General features: G+C 32.3%; 1 protein-coding gene across 1 annotated transcript in view; it reads right to left on the reverse strand.

Moving 5' to 3' along the window:
* LOC140450399 (glucose dehydrogenase [FAD, quinone]-like) overlaps positions 1 to 20,850 on the reverse strand; it is an 88,206-nt gene that overhangs the window by 31,288 nt on the left and 36,068 nt on the right. The window contains exon 4 of the mRNA XM_072544006.1: positions 3,237 to 3,571. Within this exon, the coding sequence (XP_072400107.1) occupies positions 3,237 to 3,571 (335 nt within the window). The remainder of the gene's footprint in view (positions 1 to 3,236; positions 3,572 to 20,850) is intronic.

Consider the following 20,850-nt stretch of genomic DNA (forward strand, 5'->3'; position numbering starts at 1 on the left):
GTTGAGTTGCACCAGGTACAGTTCCAATTAATTGAAATATATAATATGTGCCATTTCCTTAATGTACATATCCCTGAGGATAATTGGCTAAAAAATTTTTGGGAACTGAAAGATGTTCAACCTAAGAATAAATTTCTGTCACAGTTGCGATCTCAGTTGCGAATCCTTATTCAACCAGGACACATCTCTTGATGAGAATGGACAATCCGTTCTGAAATTTCTTTTGAAATACTGTCCTAGTTTATTAGATAACTCAAAGGACACATCGATTAAACGATTCAAATCATTATAATCGAAATTTTCCAATTCCTATTCTAAACAACTATATTTTGATTTTATTCATGAAAATTTCTATTAATTGAGAGCATTCCTATTTTTTTTTCCACATCACGGCATATTAAAAGAATGTAGTGTTACTACAAAACCAGAACTGTTTTTGATGGGAACTGCCAAAGTTCATCAGGACAGTCACTTAATGACCTTCAGTATGTAAAAATTTAAAGAGCAAAAGAACATTTTAAGCATCTTGTTAAGATTTGGAATTTATAGATTTGTTGCATCAGCAGACATTTCTAAAATGTATAGGCAGATACTCATATATCCAGATCATAAATATTTACAACAAATTCTCTGGCGTGAAGATTATATCCAATAATTGTCTATTTATCAACTTAATACTGACACATATGGCACTGGTTCTGCACTTTATTTAGCAATTAAGTGTATTAGAACATTAGCGGTAGAAAATTTGGACAAGTTTCCATTAGCCAAAGTCAGGTTATTTTGTTCTAAGAAAATGGATCTCCAATGATCAAAAAGGATCCAATGTCTTACATTCAGTATTAATATTTAAATGGGAATAAGCCACAATTAAAGGTTAAAGTACGTTTATTAACGTTTCAATTTCCACTTCGGAAATCGTTCTCAAAATACAAACATTAGTAAATTATTTAATAATAATTATATAATAATTTACTAATGTTTGTATTTTGAGAACATTTCCAAAGTGGAAATTGAAACGTCAATAAACGTATTCAGTATTAAATTTGGAAGATCACGATAGTTATAGGGCATTAGTGGTCCAGTGGTTAAACTCTTCAGATTCATTTACCTTTAACAAAAGAAAATTACGTAATCAAGAAATATTTTCTAAGAGGCACATTCTATCTATTATTGCGCAGATATATGACCCTCTGGTTAAGGTCTATTAAGTCCTTCGATTTCGTCGCAAAAAAAATTACATGGTCTGTTTTCTTAGATACACTTGGTTCGAACCATTACCCTATTTTAATAACAGTTGCCAACGTATCCCATTCAAATGAAAAAAATTTACCTAAAAGTAAATGAAATATTAAAAAAGCAAACTGGAAACTGTATACAGATGTTGTAGATTCTCTCTTTGAGAATAATACGGAATTTGAAAATACTGGCGGAAAGTATTGCTTTCTTATTAATAGCATAAATGACGCTGCAGAAAAGGCAATACCTGCTTTTAAACCTTTCACTAGCAAAAATCATCTTCCGCCTCCTTGGTGGGATAATGAATGTAGTAATGTTGTGAATAACAGAAGACAAGCTATTAAATTATATAAGAAATCTACAATGGCCAATTACATACAATGCCAAAAACTTGTATCAGAATCCAAAATATTTCTAAAAAATAAAGCCAAAAAGAGCTGGATTGATTGGTGCTCAAAGTTGAATAAAAATATACCATTAGCAAGCTTATGGAATCAAGCTAGAAAATTAAACAGAAAACCAATTTCTTCTATAAAATGTTTTGACGATTCCTTAGAAGAACATTTTTTTGTTCTTCGATTATTATTGCAGAAATGTTTATTCAACAATTATGGACTCTTCATATTTCTTGGTACACTCCGATTCGTTTGGACTTACAACAGACGTGGTTACAATTTCAAAATAATCTTACTATTGTTAATCAGATATATACTCCTCGTAAAGTTGTCTTAAATGCTTTACTTTATATTCATTGTTTTTTGATGCATCAAAGTACTTATTTTGTAATTAAAAATTTTTGACTTTCCAACAAAAAAACGGGGATCCATGGAAGGTATTCGGAATGAATTCAACAAGCAAATATTGCTGATGAGCACAGATATTGTTAGAAATTTTTTAATGAACCCGAAGCGAAACTCAAAAAAGAGACAAATTTGGGTGAGAAATTGGATTGGTAGAAATCTTTGGAGCAATTTTTTATTTTGGTTTTTATATCCTTTATAGTAATACCTTCACCCATTTTCTGTTGAATTTTTGTGTAAGCATTGTCACGGGCTATTTTATTTTTATATAGAGATGATTTAGAATTAAAAAGACACTCTAATTCTCCATATATAGCAATAAATTTGATTTTCTTTTTCTTCACCCCAACGAAGCATTTTTTAAATTAACAAGTTTAAAAATAAAACAATTAATTTTTATCACCAACACAACAAATCTGACAATTCTCTGCTAGATACTGGTATGCCCGTAGCGGTAGCGAGCGTTCATACATGTCAGTGACACTCCCCATGCATGCGCCTTGCATCTTACAGCATGCTACTAGCAAGAAAAATCAAATTCTTTGCGATTACCTAGCATGCCAGTTAACGTACAGCCTTGCCATTTTGGGGACAGTAGCTGGTGCTCGCTAGGTATTGGTATGCCATTGTGCTAGTAACAGGCATGTATATCTCCGTCTTAACCACCACAAAAGGATCAGTTACTAGTTCAGTGAGACATTTGTAACCTTTACCAATGCAAGATAATATAACTAATTGTCGACAATTATTTGTGTGTTAATTTTTTTATTGTGTATCCATTTGTTTTAATATTTCTTTATTTTATTTGTTTTTGAAGCTACCCTTCAAAAGCAGGGCACGTTCAGACTTCTACTATTCAGACTGTTCAGACTATTTCAATTTTAATACAGTGAACTAGCAAAAAGTACATACAATTATTCACACCTATCCTACATATCTGTAGGAGTTTCTTCATCAGCCACTAGGACGCGCCGTGCCGAGTTTGAAGTTTTTTTTGTCTATCGGTCTTCCGCGAAGTACAGAAGAGTAGTTAATTCATAACTCTCTTCCTTCACGCAAGCTGGAACGGATACGCAGTTTAGATTACCCTAAACTAATAGATCTACTATTTACTTTTCTGAAATTTTCATAATTTGTTCTGCAGCCAGTTGCTAAACTACGTTAAAAAAAAACATAAAAAAAGAAAACAAGACTTACCCCCAGTTGTTCTTTACCATTATAATCAACATACGGATGTCCGCATTCTTGCGCACTTTGAACCAAAGCATCTACCATCTTAGTTCTGAAAGGTACATCGCTTATTGTTAAGTATCCACCTTTTTTGTGATAACCCGCATCGGCCTTCGCAATGTGAGCATCTTCAGACTTAAGAAAATATGGCAGGACTTCTTGGTAGGACCATCCTGGACTACCCATTTTTGCCCAGCGGTCATAATCCCGACGGTTTCCCCGTACGTGAATCATAAAGTTTATTATAGATGTCCCACCAAGCACCTTTCCATGGCCGTATTTTAAAGAATTTTTTATGCAACCTAGAAGTAAAAATAATGAGAAAGATTGATGTATTTTTTAAAATAAAGATGTGTATAAACTACGCTAAAATATGCACTATTCAGCATTTTAGAATAAATATTCTAACCTAACCTAACCTAACCTAGAAGTAAAAATAATGAGAAAGATTGATGTATTTATTATTTTAGAATGAATATTCGATGCAATTAAAATGTCAGTGTGTCTGTGAATTCCTATAAATTGAAAAGTTTATTGTTTAGAAATTTTTTATGATCGTTGGTTAAAACAAAAGTCAAACAGTCTTAGAAATATTATCAAAGAAAAATAAACAACGTGACAGTCTATCGAATTCTCCCATTTATATCATCAGTAATTCTAAAAACTTTTGACAGGCTTTTATATAATTTAAACTTAGCCATTTTATCGAAATTGGATCTCTTTATTTAAAAACTCAGTGTAGATTCCACAGAAGCCACGATACAATATAATTATGGAGTGATTATTATTCAGATACGGACTCACAGCTGAGTTTGTCAAGTAAAAGGTATATGTTATGTTTCTTATGAACTTTAGGGGTTTATAACGTGGTAGGTGTATAAAATTATATTTACAAATAGTTGCTTTAGACATTACCAACTAGTCCAGTAAGGTTAGACAAAAAAGGCCTCACCTCGCATGGTAAGCTACCCGTAATTTTAATATTTTAACCTCAGTATGGTCAATATTTTCTGAGTTAAGTAGGAAAATAGTGACTAAGTGTAATATTGAAATATCTCATCTATTATTAATTTTACGACATAAATTTACATAAAAAATGGGAAAAATTATATTTTATACAATTTTAATTTTTTTGATTTTTTGTGTTACAATCAACATTTAAGGTCCTATGCCTATGACAAGCCTTACAGGATACAAGAAATTCACGAAACCTAGGCAATGATGTCATTATCAGCAGGCCATAAACAGAAACAAACATGTCTTGTGAACAAATAATCAGTTTGTTAATTGACACTCTTTAGAGTAAACGTATTGGCATCAAAATGGAGCAGTGTTTTGTGTGTGAAAAAGCTACAACCGAGAATAATGTGGGTACACGTAAACTCATCACCAATTACCATAAATACCCTCGTACATAGTACAAACTCATCACCGCCATAAAAGTAGGTTTTTCAAAATAGACCCTAAGAGATAGGTAAACTGATCACTGGCGTACCTGCACCCCGGATCAGGTATAGACCATAAAATCCTTGCAAACGGCTAGTTTCTGGTAATTTCGCAGAATAATCCAAATCCAGATGTCTTAAATGCAACTGCAATTTATTGATTTTTATTTTATGAGCCCACAAAATTCTATTAATAGCTACCTAAAATCATGCGAAAAGAAAAATTTCTCTTCATTTGCCCTTGTTTCTTCAACATGGATAGTGAACTGCTAATTGATTACGTTCTGAGCGAACGCGGACAAAAAATGATGGTTATGAATAATTTCAAATTTCAATTGCGAAAGACTCTAAAAAAATCGAATTGCCTTTTGTGGACTTGTGCGACGAAAGGGTGTAAGGCTAAATGTCATACAACTGGTGAGTAGAAATTTTATACCGTTTTTGTTTAGTTGTTTCGCACTGGTTTTCGCGAATCATCCTGATCAAACAGAAAAAAATCAGCGTAATTTAGTTCTTTAAGTTAACTGTAGAAGATGTTTCTTGTAGGTAAGGCATAATATTACTTTGTTGCTGTAAATTGCCTTCTCTGATATTTATTACATTTTAAGATTTCTGATTAAATTGTTAAAATCACATTTATATATATATATATATATATATATATATATATATATATATATATATAGGGTATCCAATTAAGTCGGCACCATATGTGAAACCTTTTTATTTTTAGTTTTATGAATTTGAAATAATTGTGTTACATAAAAAGTTTTGAATTATCTAAAACCTAGAATACAATGATCAGATATTAAATTTTTTTTAGTTGTATACGCGGTTTGTCAAAAAAAAAATGAATTGTGGATATTCTCAAGTCTTAATAAAATTCATGTTGTTTACCGAACTGCCTAAATGACTGAAGAATACTAATTTCTGATGATTGAATTTCTAGATCATTCAGAACTAGAGATTAAATTTTTTTTCATAAAACTAAAAATAAAATTTTTTTCCATATGGTACCGACTGAATTGGACTCCTTATATATATATATATATATATATATATATATATATATATATATATATATATATATATATATATATATATACTGAAAAAGCAATAAACGCTTGTAGTCAACGCTGATCAGTTAGACTACAAAACACGACTATTTGGGTGTGCAGCCGAACATAGGACAAATAAGTACTCTTTTTAGTCTACCAAGCTTTCGCAAATCTTTATTTGCATCATCAGGGTTCTACAATAAACAAAATTAGTACAAATTACAGAATAAAAATTATTTTGTATCTTACACTAATTGAGGTTAGTTGTCATGATGTTTATAAAATGAATTAAACAACTCATCTGACTCCTACAAATAATGGCGAAAACTAACCAAAAAATGTAAAAAAATTGCTTTTACAAGCACTGTAGTTTTGGGATCTTTGTACAAGTTATTTAAACATAAAGTACAGCAAACTGTATTTTGATGCATTCTGTCACAATAAATGCATTGCTAATTACTTTAAATTTAAAAATCCGCCAATAATTCCATAAAATGTAAAGCTTTGCACGTGTCAAAAATTAAATTTTACTTCGACTTCTATGCACTAATAGCACACTTAAGTTTTCAGCTTTTCCTATTTTTTAGATATTTTATATTTACTAACTGTCCAAAATCGTTATTATTTTTAAGATAGTCAAATAACGCAAAAACGGTAAGATTTAGACCGAAATGCTTAACAAATTATCTCGAGAATTCAATAAGAAATATAAAAATGCAAAGAAAATCAAATAACGAATTTGGGGACTACCTCCGATATAAACAAAAATAACACATTTTGACAAATATTTTCAATTTAAAGTTCACTATCGAAATCCTATGCAACTAAATTTTTAGATCTCAAAACCATTTAGATTGGCAGATACGTCTAATAGGCCACACCGTGAGACATATTAATATCTCAGTTAAATTTTAAAGCAATTTGCTTAAAATAATTTCTGTATTTATTAAATTATCACATAAACGAGAAGTATAACAGGTAAGAGGCAATCTTTCGCATTAGAAACCAGGCAAAAATCCCGGTGATCAGTTTACCTATCTGCGGTGATGAGTTTACCAATCTCCAAAGGATGCCAGTGATCAGTTTACTATATCTCCGAGGGTCTAATAATTTTATGGGGGGCTATATAGTGATGAGTTCGTACACGTCCAATAATGTTGCTTGAGTTAAAAAACGTGGTGTTCAAACTCATTTATCATCAAGCAATATTCGTGGGGGGAGTTCGGTTCTGCATCGATAACTATAATGTTGTATTCAATATGGGCTCCGAATATTTTTAACATTAAAAAAGTTTAATGTAAGTTATAAATTGTGAATCTTAATGATAAATTGAAATAAACTGTAGGTGTACAAACTCTTTACATAATATCCAGTTAAATTAGCATTAAAGTCAGCAAATTGCAATTATTTTTTATTGTTGTCAATAAACAAATCCAGTTTTACCAGCAAATAACCGCTTTTAGTAAAGACCGATATACCTGTTTTAGCTGGTGTACAGGGTCGAACTTACTTTTCACAAACGTTTATCGAAATTAATTCAAACATGAAATCACACAACAGTTCTACAATACAAGACCATCAAAATCAAATAAACACATCACAGTCATACTGTTCGGCAGCGTCGAGAGTGCAATTTCCTTTAAAGTCCCAAGCAATTATCTGTAGTGCCTTAGAAAACACCAAACTTCAAGACTACCTTCTCCCACTTGGAAATATAATTCAACCGAAAAATATAATCTTCTCTTCTAGATTATCTAATAATCGCATATGTATGTATTTATCCAATAAACAAATAGTGGACGATTTTATGAATAATCATGGTCAAATAGAAATACAAGGTGAAATTGTCAGAGCAAGAAGGTTAGTTACACCAGCGGAACGACTTGTGCTCTCCGGCGTATGTCCTTCAATACCGCACGACTTGCTAATCAATGAGTTACAAAAAATCGGCATAGTTCCTGTCCCCCCATGACCTTCCTCAAAATAAGTGCTTCTATGCTTGAGTACAATCACATCCTTAGTTTTCGAAGACAAATCTATATCAGTCCTCACAATCTAACACTACCAGAGTCATTTACTCTTGTTTTTGACAACACGACATATAGAATATTCATTTCTCAAGACAGTTTAGTTTGCTTTAGATGCAAGAAACCAGTACACATCGCTTCACAGTGCTCCGAACCACTAGCTCAACTAAACCCCAACCAAAACAATGAAGCATCGGTATCTAGCGCAACAAATATATCCTTGCAAGCATCCAATGACACAAACTTTTCTCAGTGTGAACAAATGTCTATTTCTAATATTCCGGAGATACCGAACAAAGTAGATGCATCAAATAAGGACAGTCACATAATTAATCAACCAAAAAGAAACTTTGATGAAATTATTTCACCTGAAGCATATCCATCTTCAAAAGAATGTAACATTTTTTTACCACCTAAAGTCCAAGCAAAATCTAAAAAAGCTAAAATTAGTTCAGCAAGCACTTCTGAATGCTCATTTTCTCTCTTACTTGACCCTGCTAAAAACTTCATAGAAAATCACCCTCTACCTTTCCCTCTAAACGTTGATCAACTTAACATGCTCCTAATGAATATCACGGGTTCAGCAGATCCTATAACCACAATTCAAGAATATACCACAGACCTACCAGCTTTGTTCCATATGCTCAGTCAAGTTTATCCCCATTTAAAGGAAAGATCCATAAAACGTAAATTCACGTCCATAAGGAAAAAAATCCTTAATTATATTAACAGCAAGGCATCGGAAGCGGAAAGTGACACATCTCAGTTAAGCCAACTTTAATTAAAAACATCTCCTGTCTAGTCCTTTCTGACTCTCTCAGTGCAGTCAAAGCTATGCAAAATGTATACCCTAATCACCCCATTGAGAAAATTATCAGGGCCAAATTAATGAAAGCTCAAGAAAATTTCAGAAAAGTCCACTTCCTATGGATACCATCTCATATAGGCATAGAAGGGAATAAAGAAGTAGATCACCAGTGACACATCAGAAACAGAGTGTCGGAGTGTCGCAGGCGATCTAAAAGTTTATTTCAAAAATAAGGTGTTAAGTGCGTGGAATCGGGAGTGGAATGACTCTAGTTCGAAACTCAGAACCATCAAAAGTGATATTTTTTCATGGAAGTCCACAGCCAGAAGTAGAAGATTCCAAACTATTATTACACGTCTACGACTTGGACAATGTAGGTATACTCATCTTTTCTCAAATAGTGAACCTCCAAAATGCGAAACATGCAATACAGTAGACAGTATAAAGCACTTCTTGATAGACTGTCCTAAACATGTAAATCAAAGACAGTCTTACAATTTGCCAAATAACCTGAAAGCACTCCTCAACAAAAGTTTAGTTCTGAACAATTTATTAGGTTACTTAAAATGTATAAATATGTTACACAAAATTTAACTTAATTAATTGTTACAAATGTTCAATTGTTCACAAATTGTAATTAATTGTTACAATGATTGATTGTTACAAATGTTAAATTTAATATTATTACAAATGTTACAGGAATGTCGCTAATAACCTTTGGGTGGATGCGACTTTATATAAATAAAAAAAAATATTCGTGGGGTAACAAAACACATGTATACTTGTAAAATGTTTACAGCATGGTCATGCATCCAGGGAGCCAAAAAAGTTATGCGAACAAGAGGCTAGCGGAATTATCACATAGAAGAAGCACTGATGCATCCCGATTATCATCATTATTAACAACATCAACGCTATCGCTATAGTTGAATTACAAGTATCAGCAACATTCGAGTTTAAAAACTACTGTTTCATATGTACAGAAAAAGAATTTTCGTTTTTTGTAGCAGTGAATTCCTAGATTCTTTAAAAAATCTCTTGGCGGTTGCTCATCGTATATTATTCTTGCACGCCTTAAGTAGATCTACACGATATCCTCTATATTCAATGTCGGCAATATAAAATTCTTAAATGCTGATATGAAAATATGATATGAAAATGAAGATTTTTAAAGAGGTCTGAATTTATTCCGAGAAAACAAAGTCAAAAAACATGTATTAATAACAGCTGGAGAACGGTTTTTCATTGCCTTATTCGGACGATGCCAGCTATAAGGGATGTTCAATATACAAAGAGCTGCAGAAAAAAAATTTCCAACACTTCGAGAAAAAAACGCAAGTCAACCACCTCTTGCAGTACATCCTTCAATCAGTAATAGAAACAAAAACTCCTTAACAGATAAAAAATAATCTAGAACTACTAGTACATAAGTTAATGTAAAGAATGGATAAGATTTTTGATCTCATAATGTCTCTGATATCTAAGCTTAACCTTCAACACTAAACTAAATATGTGCTGTTGGAATGCCAATGGCTTAACCACTCATTTCCACGAAGTTAAAGCATTTATTTACTCTCATAATCTGGATGTTATGTTTATTTCCGAAGCACACATGACTAATATATACTCAGTGACATTAGAAGTGTTACACCCAGAGGGAATAATTTCTTGAACTTAATTTTTTGGCAACATGGTAGATTTACATCAAGAATGAAACGATAACGATGTCAAGAATTTTTATTAACAAGTAATAAAAAAAAATTAATAATGTGTTTGGCGACCCCGTAACTGAATATACTCCTGTATACGTCTAGGCATTGACAAAATGAGATTATCGATGTCTGCTTAAGGCACCTCGTTCCAAGCAACTTAAAACTTCATGTATTAACTGTGTCAGAGTATGTGGAGGATGGTGCAATGTGCATATCCCATACATGTTCGATAAGATTTAAATCCGGAGCACGGGGTGACCACGGCAAAACATTAACGATAGCTTCTTGAAGAAAGTTCATAGTTTGACGAGCAATATGGGGACGCGCGTTGTCTTGCTGAAAAAGGACGTCTCGACGGCCGTCAAGATAAGGCAGTAAAGTGGTTTATAAGATGTCATCAACATATCGCGCAGCTGTCATATTGCCTCGAATAAACACAAGTGATGATCGGCTACCATAGGCAATAGCCCTCCAAACCATTACTCCAACTGTCCTGTGTACATGTCTCTCAACAGCAAACCCGATATCTCGTCGCTATCCACGGCGGCGTCTTATAATCCTACGACCATCATACATTTCTTAACAGAATCTTGATTCATCGCTGAATGCTACATTACGCCATTCTGCCACCCAATGCTGCCGTTCTCTGCACCAATTTAAACGTTGATGACAGTGAACCGCAGTCAAAGGAAGCACTAGTCGTGGGCGGAATGACACCAGTCCAAAGGCTCGAATGCGACGATATAGTGTACGCATACTAACAGGTCTACCTACTACTCCAAACCATTGGTCAGCAATTTGTCGCGTAGTAGCAAAACGGTCTCGCAGAGCAAGTAATCTAAAGCGCCTATCTTGACGCTCTGTGGTACGCCTCGGTTGACCAGTTGGTCTTCTTCGTGTTCCTCTACCTTCGTTTGTCCACATACGACAGACAAGCATAACCGTCATTGCCGTACAATTAACGCGACGGCCTATTTTGCGATACGACAAACCCATATCTCTATACGCAATAATTCTGCCCCTGTCAAAATCGCTTACATGGTGGTAATTTTGATGTCTTTGAACTCGAGGCATTTTATTACACTGAATACAATTAGACTGAGGAATAATAACTAAAAATTTCTATACAAACCGGTTTTTAAAAATCGGTATCTTCACAAAAAAATTTAAAGGTAAAACTTTATTTAAAAAAAAAAATAGAAAAGATAAAACTTTGATATTGTTATCATAGCATGTTTTAAATGTAGTCATTCTGTTGCCAAAAAATAAAGTTCAAGAATTTATTCCTTCTAGGTGTAACACTTCTAATGTCATTGAGTTTACATATGACTCTATATTCCCAAATATTTAACCTATGTAACTTAACATCCATTAGGTAAAGCCCACGGAGGTACGGTAATTATTATAAGAAATAACATTAAGCATCATGAAATAAATAAAATTAGTAAAGTTAACATCCAAGCCACATCAGTGTAGGTCGAAGATTCACAAGGCCCGATTATTTTATCTGCTGTTTATGGCCCACCGAATAAAATAATTAAAGCTGATCATTTTACTGAATACTTTAAGATGCTCGGACACCGTTTCATTACTGCTGGAGATTATAATGCCAAACATCATAAATGGAGCTCCAGAATCAAAACAAAACCTCACGTGGACGAGAATTATTAAAAAGTACTAATGAGAATAATTTAATTTTTCGTTTTACTGGTGAGCCTACTTATTGTCCCACTGATAGACAAAAAATTTCTGATCTTATTGATTTTGCTATAGTAAAAGGAATATCACATACCTACCTCCAAATTTCTCCTTCATTTGACCTCTCATCAGATCATTTCCCTTTCTTCATAGATATACAAAGAAAAATTCGTAACTGTCCTAAACATTTAACACTCTCTAATAAAAGAACAAACCGAAACAGATGTAGAGAAGAAATAAAAATATCTATTAACCTAAACATGCCTCTTAAAAGTGATAGCGACATAGAAAATGCAGTTGCTCACTTAACTACAGTTATTCAGCAAGCTGCTTGGACGTCCACCCCAGAAATTACTTACAAACACAACTCCGAGTCCTATCCTACTCACATAAATACACTCATATTGGAAAAAAGAAAACTACGAAAGAGGTGGCAGCTCACTAGGCATCCAGAAGATAAAGCAAATCTTAATAGAGCTTGCAGACTATTTAAAAGAAAAGCTGATCCAACATAAAGACAATGGAATCAACATATATTTAAAGAACCTCCCACCTGCAGATGATACAAACTATTCACTGTGGAAACTAACAAAAAAACTTAAACACAACGAACAAATGAATATGACAATCAGGAAAGAAAATGGCACTTAAGCTAAAACTGACATAAATAAAGCATATACTTTTGCAAATCATCTATGCGAGGTATATCAACCGCATCAAAGGGAAGTCTGAGTTGAAGAAGAGTTGAAGATTCATGAAGTCGTAAATGCACCATATCAAAGGGCTCGACCTATTAAATCTGTAAAGAAATCTGAAATCAAAGAAATAATTGATAATCTGGATATTAAAAAGTCACCTGGATATGACTTAAACTCTAGTTTAGTACTAAAAAATCTACCCAATGAAGGCGTAAGTTTAATTACTTATATATTTAATTTAATATTAAAAACAGGTTATTTTCCACTGTAATTTAAAGTTGCTCAAATTCTTCTTATTCCAAAACCTAATAAGGATCACACGAAAGTTTCTTCATATCGCCCAGTTAGCTTGTTGCCTATTATATCCAAAGTATTTGAACGGATTTTTCTTAGAAAGCTGGAGCTTATTAATAAGGATCACATAGAAGTATCATATCGCCCAATTAGCTTGTTGCCTATATATCCAAAGTATCTGAACGGCGTTTTCTGAGAAGGCTGGAACTTATTTTATATGTCAGTAATGTTTTACCAAATTATTAGTTTGGGTTTAGGAAACAACATGGTACCATCGAGCAAATTCATAGGGTGGTAAAGATTATCAGAAATTCGCTCGAGCACAGAAATTACTATACTGCTGCATTTCTAGATGTCTCTCGAGCATTCGACAAAGTTTGGAATGTATGTCTTATCTCCAAAATTAAATCCATATTTCCTCATCCCATAAATTCACTTTTAAGATTCTACCTGACAGATCGATTCTTTCAAGTCAAAAGAGATGAGGAAATCACTAACCTGCGGAAAAAAATTCGGAGGGGGCCAATATGACAGATCGTCAATAAAATAAAATTTAGTCTGGCTAGAGCATGATATGGATGATACGAAATGGGGTTGTCAAAAATCACTAAGACCTGCGATAACAGACTCAGCTTTAAAAAGTACGCGATGAAGACGACTGCGAAGAGGAAACCGATGATTTTTATTTTAAAGGAACATCGTCGAATAAGAAAAAAGTTGGGTAACTACGACAGCAACATCTTAAAACAACAAGAGGTCTGACTGTTCAAACCTTATAACATTTTTTTAACATATCATACCCTTAGATATCCAGATATCTAGAAGACAAACTGAATAAATGGAACGAATACATTCAGATACTTTTTGACGATGATAGATTTTCTTCTCCACCATCCACAAATGATCAAATAAATTAAAAATGTCCAGAAATAAGAAAAGAAGAATATATTTATGCAGTAAAAGCTCAGAAGAACGGAGAAGCCACCGGTCCAGACAATATCAATGTCGAAATATTTAAATAATTGCAGACAACGACAGTAAAAGCCTAGACTTTGGCATAGACTAATAACAGCAATATTCAATAAGATAATGACACAGGTACAATACCATCAAACTGGCTAAAATCCACATTCGTTACATTATCAAAAATAATCCAATGCCTCACAATGAACACGACTACCGGAAAGTGTTGTTTTGAAACTGTTATGCAAAGAACTTAATGCCACATTGACTTAGCAAAATGGCAAGGTAATGATAGGACATCGATCTGTCCCATTTACCGCATACGTCAGATTTAGCCCCGTGTGATTTCTTTTTGGTTCCAAACTTGAAAAAGTCACTCGCCGATCAGAAATGTGATTCGAATGAGGAGATCATCGCCGCCATCGTATATTTCAGATGGTTTAAAGTATCGCTGGATCAAGTGTATCGAGCTAAAAGAAGACTATGTTGAGAAATAAATCGCATATTAAGTCGGTTTTTGATTTTTTTTTCAGTAATAAATCATATCGAAAAGTATAAAAACGCAAAATATTTTCACATAAATGAATTGATGGATAAATAGAGAATAAATAGATTTATAAAAAATTAGCTAAATAATTCACGGATTTTAAATCCTAGTAATTTAATATGTTTAGTATATATATTCATAAATTGTTTATTGCTAATCTTTAATCAAATTCTACTAAAACAAATAAATTAACTAATAATATTTTAATCGGAACATTTTAGCAGATAGTATAAATTTCATTATTTAATTAATCATTGTATATAAAGCCATTGTTTATTTTATTTTGTGAAAACCAAACAGAAATGCACCAATATTCGTTTTATATGTCCAATTTGAGATTGTCACGAAAATATTACTAAATTTATTAACACAACATTATGTATATTATTTATATAGATTACACACACTTACATAATATACTGAAATCAAATAGAATATAGGAGAAAGAAAAATAGTGATTAAAAATAATTTATAAGTTACACACTAGATAATGTTATATCTAAAAAGTATTTGGTTATTATAATAAGTTATATACTAGGGAATATTATAAAAATTATTTATGTGAGGGCATTTTTAAGAAATTAGCATATAATAAGTGTAAAAAGTTTTTTTTTTAATAATTATAATATTGTAAATATATTTAAGTGAGCCATGTGCATAGGCAACCAGATATACATACTATACATACATTATTTTAAATAATGGTTGCGAATGTAAAAGTGGGGATATTTCTTAATTTAAAATGTTTAGTTTGTATATAGTTACTGATTTGAAGTAGTGTAGTTTATTATTTTAGGTTGTTTAAATTACATATAAGTTTATATTCTAATCTGAAAAGCCTAAATGTCAACAAAATTTTCGATAGAAAAGAAAAGAATTCTCTAGAACACTAGAGTTAACCCTGTTTGCGAGATAGACTATTCCAGAAAATTCATATATTGAGGAAATAGAACAATTCGAATAGGATTTCTTGCCAGATGGTTCTGGAACATTGAAAAGGTATAAATACTCGGTGATTTGGATTCAAAAGGTCAGTCAGCCAGTCAGTCAGCCAGTCGGTCAGTCAGTCAGTAAACAGTCAGACAATTAGTTATTAAGAAGACAGACACAGTTAGTTACAGTTAGTGATTAGGAAGAAAGTATAAAGTATGCAATAATCAGTGATTTAGTATTAAAATTTGATAGTATTGGAAAGTATATTAGAAGAATATTATTGAAGATAAAAAATTATGTTATGTATAAATGGTGATTGGATAATGGAAGAAAGTATTAATTGAAAATTAAAATTATATAATATATTTGGTGATTGGATATTGGTATACTAAAACGAAGAATAAATATAAATGCTATTAAGAAGAAAAATATTTTAAATTGGTGGAAGCTGATAATTGGAAAAAGGAATTTCACAAAAACAAGGATAACCGAGGCTGAGAACGAAGACATTGAATGGTGATTAAAATCTATATAGTGGAGAACAGTTTCATTTAGGCATTCAGTGACAGAAAGGTACAACATTTTGTTAATATAATTTAGTTAGTGTCATAACAATTTCAATTTTAAAGATAGTTTGTTTAAATTTTACATTGTCTATATAATTTAATTAGTTTCATAAGAATTTCAATTTAAAGATAGTTTATTTTAAATTTACATTGGCTATGTTAAATATATATGTGTGCTTCATAATAGATATAATAAAGATAATTCCAAAAAGTGCTTACAAACTAATTCTTTGTGAACCGCGATAAAAACCCTATATATATATATATATATATATATATATATATATATATATATATATTCTTAGAGCTAAGATTAATATTATTATAAAAATTAATATTAAACTCACCAGTCTTCCGGGTTGAACCGCGTCGATATCCATTTTGCCGAGCTTTCGACATCCTCTCTGATGTCTTCTTCAGGGCTTCCGAGGTCTCAGTCTCCCGAGCCCCCAGACACTACTACACTCACTAGTCACTTCTAGTTCACTCACTAGTTCACTACTACGACTGGGACCAGGGGACGGTTCATTTATACCGTCGATGGTGACGTGGCCTAGGTGGGGGTTAGGGTGAAGATTGGCGCGAGAGTTGGCGCGAACATTTCCGACAAAACAGTACCCTATATCACCGTCAGACATTCTAGTAAGTTTCGATATTGTCTCACTTTTTACAAACATTCCTATAGATGAAACTCTAAACATTCTGAAAACTAAGTACAGTATCCAACAAGACCACTTATCTCTCATTAAACATTGTATGTCCAACACCTATTTCATCTTCCAAAATCAATTCTACAGACAAATAAATGGTGCCCCAATGGGCTCCCCTCTATCTCCAGTGATTGCCAATATCTTTATGGAAGACTTCGAGACCCGAGCACTATCCACATCAATGCTCAAACCCACATGTTGGCTACGATATGTTGACGATACATTCGTCATTTGGCCCCATGGCAGGGATACTTTGGTGTCTTTCCAAACCCATCTGAATGGTATACATCCTAGTATCCAGTTCACGATGGAGGTAGAAACTGATTCATCCCTACCGTTTCTCGATGTTTTCATAAAGAAACACCAATCCCAAGGTTTTCATTACTCTGTCTATCGAAAACCCACACATACCAATCGTTACTTGCATGCCAACTCTCACCACCCACCTTCACAAATTAATTCAGTCATTAATACTCTTGTATCCAGATCAATACGCCTTTCCGATGATGCAAGCAGATCCGCTGAGCTTTCTTGTTTAAAACAAGCCCTCATCCAAAATGGCTACCGCGAAAATCACATCAATAGGAGCATCCACAGACATCAATCTCCCACTCAATCTCAATCCAAAGACTCAGACCCTTATCATACGAAAGCGTTTCTTCCTTACATCAAAGGTGTCACTGACAAAATCGACAAAATTCTTAAACCAAGAGGAATAAAAACAATATTTACCCCCCAACAAAAACTTTCATCTCTTGTTCGATCAATCAAAGACAATATTCCAAACGAACAGCACGGAGTTTATGAAATTCCTTGTGCAGACTGTCCCCGATCCTATATAGGCCAAACAAATCGTAGAATTCAAAATAGGATTTATGAACATTCCATTTCTGTTCGCAATTCCGATTCAATTTCAGCTCTCGGTCAACACCATCTTCATACAGGTCACAAAATTGATTTCGAAAACTCCAGAACCATAGCCCCCATCCGCTTTTATAAACCAAGAATTATCCGAGAAGCCATAGAAATAGAAAAAAGACCAAATTGCCTTAATAAAAGAGATGACGCCATACGGTTACCTTCTACATGGAGACCTCTCATAAACAAAATATCTCCCCCTCCATCTTCGAATCAAAATCCCACTGTCGGAAATGTTCGCGCCAACTCTCGCGCCAATCCCCACCCTAACCCCCACCTAGGCCACGTCACCATCGACGGTATAAATGAACCGTCCCCTGGTCCCAGTCGTAGTAGTGAACTAGTGAGTGAACTAGAAGTGACTAGTGAGTGTAGTAGTGTCTGGGGGCTCGGGAGACTGAGACCTCGGAAGCCCTGAAGAAGACATCAGAGAGGATGTCGAAAGCTCGGCAAAATGGATATCGACGCGGTTCAACCCGGAAGACTGGTGAGTTTAATATTAATTTTTATAATAATATTAATCTTAGCTCTAAGTTTAATTGTACTAACCGCGGAAATCTTTCCGAACATATATATATATATATATATATATATATATATATATATATATATATATATATATATATATATATATATATATATATATGTATATATATATGTATATATATATATATATATATATATATATATATATATATATATATATATATATATATATATATATATATATATATATATATATATATATATATATATATATTATTAAAAAACACTCATTGCTCATTAAACCGTCATTCACAAATAATACATCATCACAATACATATTGTTATGATGTATTATTTGTGAATGATGAGCAATGAGTATTTTTAATAATATAGGGTTTTTATCGCGGTTCTCAAAGAATTAGTTTGTAAGCACTTTTTGGAATTATCTTTATTATATCTATTATGAAACACACGTATATATCTAACCTAGCCAATGTAAATTTAAAATAAACTATCTTTAAATTGAAATTCCTATGAAACTAATTAAATTCTATAGACAATGTAAAATTTAAACAAACTATCTTCAAAATTGAAATTGTTATGACACTAACTAAATTATATTAACAAAATTTTGTACCTTTCTGTCACTGAATGCCTAAATGAACTGTTTTCCACTATATAGATTCTAATCACTACTCAATGTCTTCGTGCTTCGGTTATCCTTGTTTTTGTGAAATTACTTTTTCCAATTATCAGCTTCCACCAATTTAAAATATATTTCTTCTTAAGCATTTATAAACCACCAAGCAAACCAGCAAACAGCATTTATATTTATTCTTCTTTTCAATATACCAATATCCAATCACCAAATATATTATTTAATTTTAATATTCAATTAATACTTCTTCCATTATCCAATCATCATTTATACATAACATAATTTTTAATCTTCAATAATATTTTCTTTATACTGTTTCTTAATCTTGATTTAACTCACTATATTGAACAATTGTAACTGATTGACTGACTCTAACTAACTTTCATACTAAAACTCGCCTCATAGTAACTGTAACTCATAACTGATGCCTTGAATCCAAATCACCGGGTATTTATATCTTTTTCCATGTTCCAGAATTATCTAGCAAGAAATCATGTTCGATTTTGTTCCATCTCCTACATGTCTTCTTTGACTTCTTTGGAATTCTCTTCCAATTTTTTCATGTCTTCTTTGACTTCTTTTTATTTCTCTTCAAATTTTTTTATGTCTTCTTTGATTTCTTTTGAATTCTCTTCCATTTTTTTGTATTCTCTTCCATTTTCTTGTTCATCTGCATCATTAATGACATCAAAGCTGCCATATTGACATTTTCCTCTCTTTTTGGATTCATTTCTGCAGTATCTTGTGGAGCTTGAACTAAAATCTCCTCTTGTACAGGTTGTGTTTCTACTTCAACATCTTCTTCATTCTTTTTGCTTCTTGTACCTTTCTTTCCTTGAGACATTTTGAGACTTTACTTGTTCAAATATAATTAAAAATAAAATCTATAATTTTTTCTTTCTACTGATAATTAATTTAATTATATGAGAGCACTTATCTTCCCAAACTAATTCTTTTAAATAGAGAGCCCCGCGGTGGGCGCCAAATTGTTATGATGTATTGTTTGTGAATGATGAGCAATGAGTATTTTTGATAATATAATATATAGGGTTTTTATCGCGGTTCTCAAAGAATTAGTTTGTAAGTACTTTTTTAAATTATCTTTATTATATCTATTATGAAACACACATATATACCTAACCTAGCCAATGTAAATTTAAAATAAACTATCTTTAAATTGAAATTCTTATGAAACTCATTAAATTCTATAGACAATGTAAAATTTAAACAAACTATCTTCAAAATTGAAATTGTTATGACACTAACTAAATTATATTAACAAAATTTTGTACCTTTCTGTCACTGAATGCCTAAATGAACTGTTTTCCACTATATAGATTATAATCACCACTCAATGTCTTCTTTTCAGCTTCGGTTATCCTTGTTTTTGTGAAATTACTTTTTCCAATTATCAGCTTCCACCAATTTAAGATATTTTTCTTCACCAGCATTTATAAACCACCAAGCAAACCAGCAAACAGCATTTATATTTATTCTTCTTTTCAGTATACCAATATCCAATCACCAAATATATTATATAAATTTAATTTTCAATTAATACTTCTTGCATTATCCAATCACCATTTATACATAACATAATTTTTAATCTTCAATAATATTTTCTTTATACTGTTTCTTAATCTTCATTTAACTCACTATATTGAACAATTGGACCTTCTGACTTACTGATTGACTGACTCTAACTAACTTTCATACTAAAACTGGCCATCTTGAATCCAAATCACCGAGTATTTATACCTTTTCAATGTTCCAGAACCATCTGGCAATAAATCATATTCGATTTTGTTCTATATATGAATGTTTGAATTTTCTGGAACAATCCATTTCGCAACAAGGCCATATTTGGTGATCTAGAGAATTCCTTACTTTTTTATCGAGAATTTTGTCGACATTTAGGCTTTTCAGATCAGAATATATACTTAAATCAGTAACTTAACATTCTAATTTAATAAACTACACATTTTAAACAACATATTATTATAACCCCACTTTATATTCGCAACCATTCCTTAAACGTCACTTTATAGAGTATTTTTGGT

This window comes from Diabrotica undecimpunctata, chromosome 9, assembly GCF_040954645.1.
Source record: "Diabrotica undecimpunctata isolate CICGRU chromosome 9, icDiaUnde3, whole genome shotgun sequence".
In the NCBI taxonomy this organism is placed as follows: domain Eukaryota; kingdom Metazoa; phylum Arthropoda; class Insecta; order Coleoptera; family Chrysomelidae; genus Diabrotica; species Diabrotica undecimpunctata.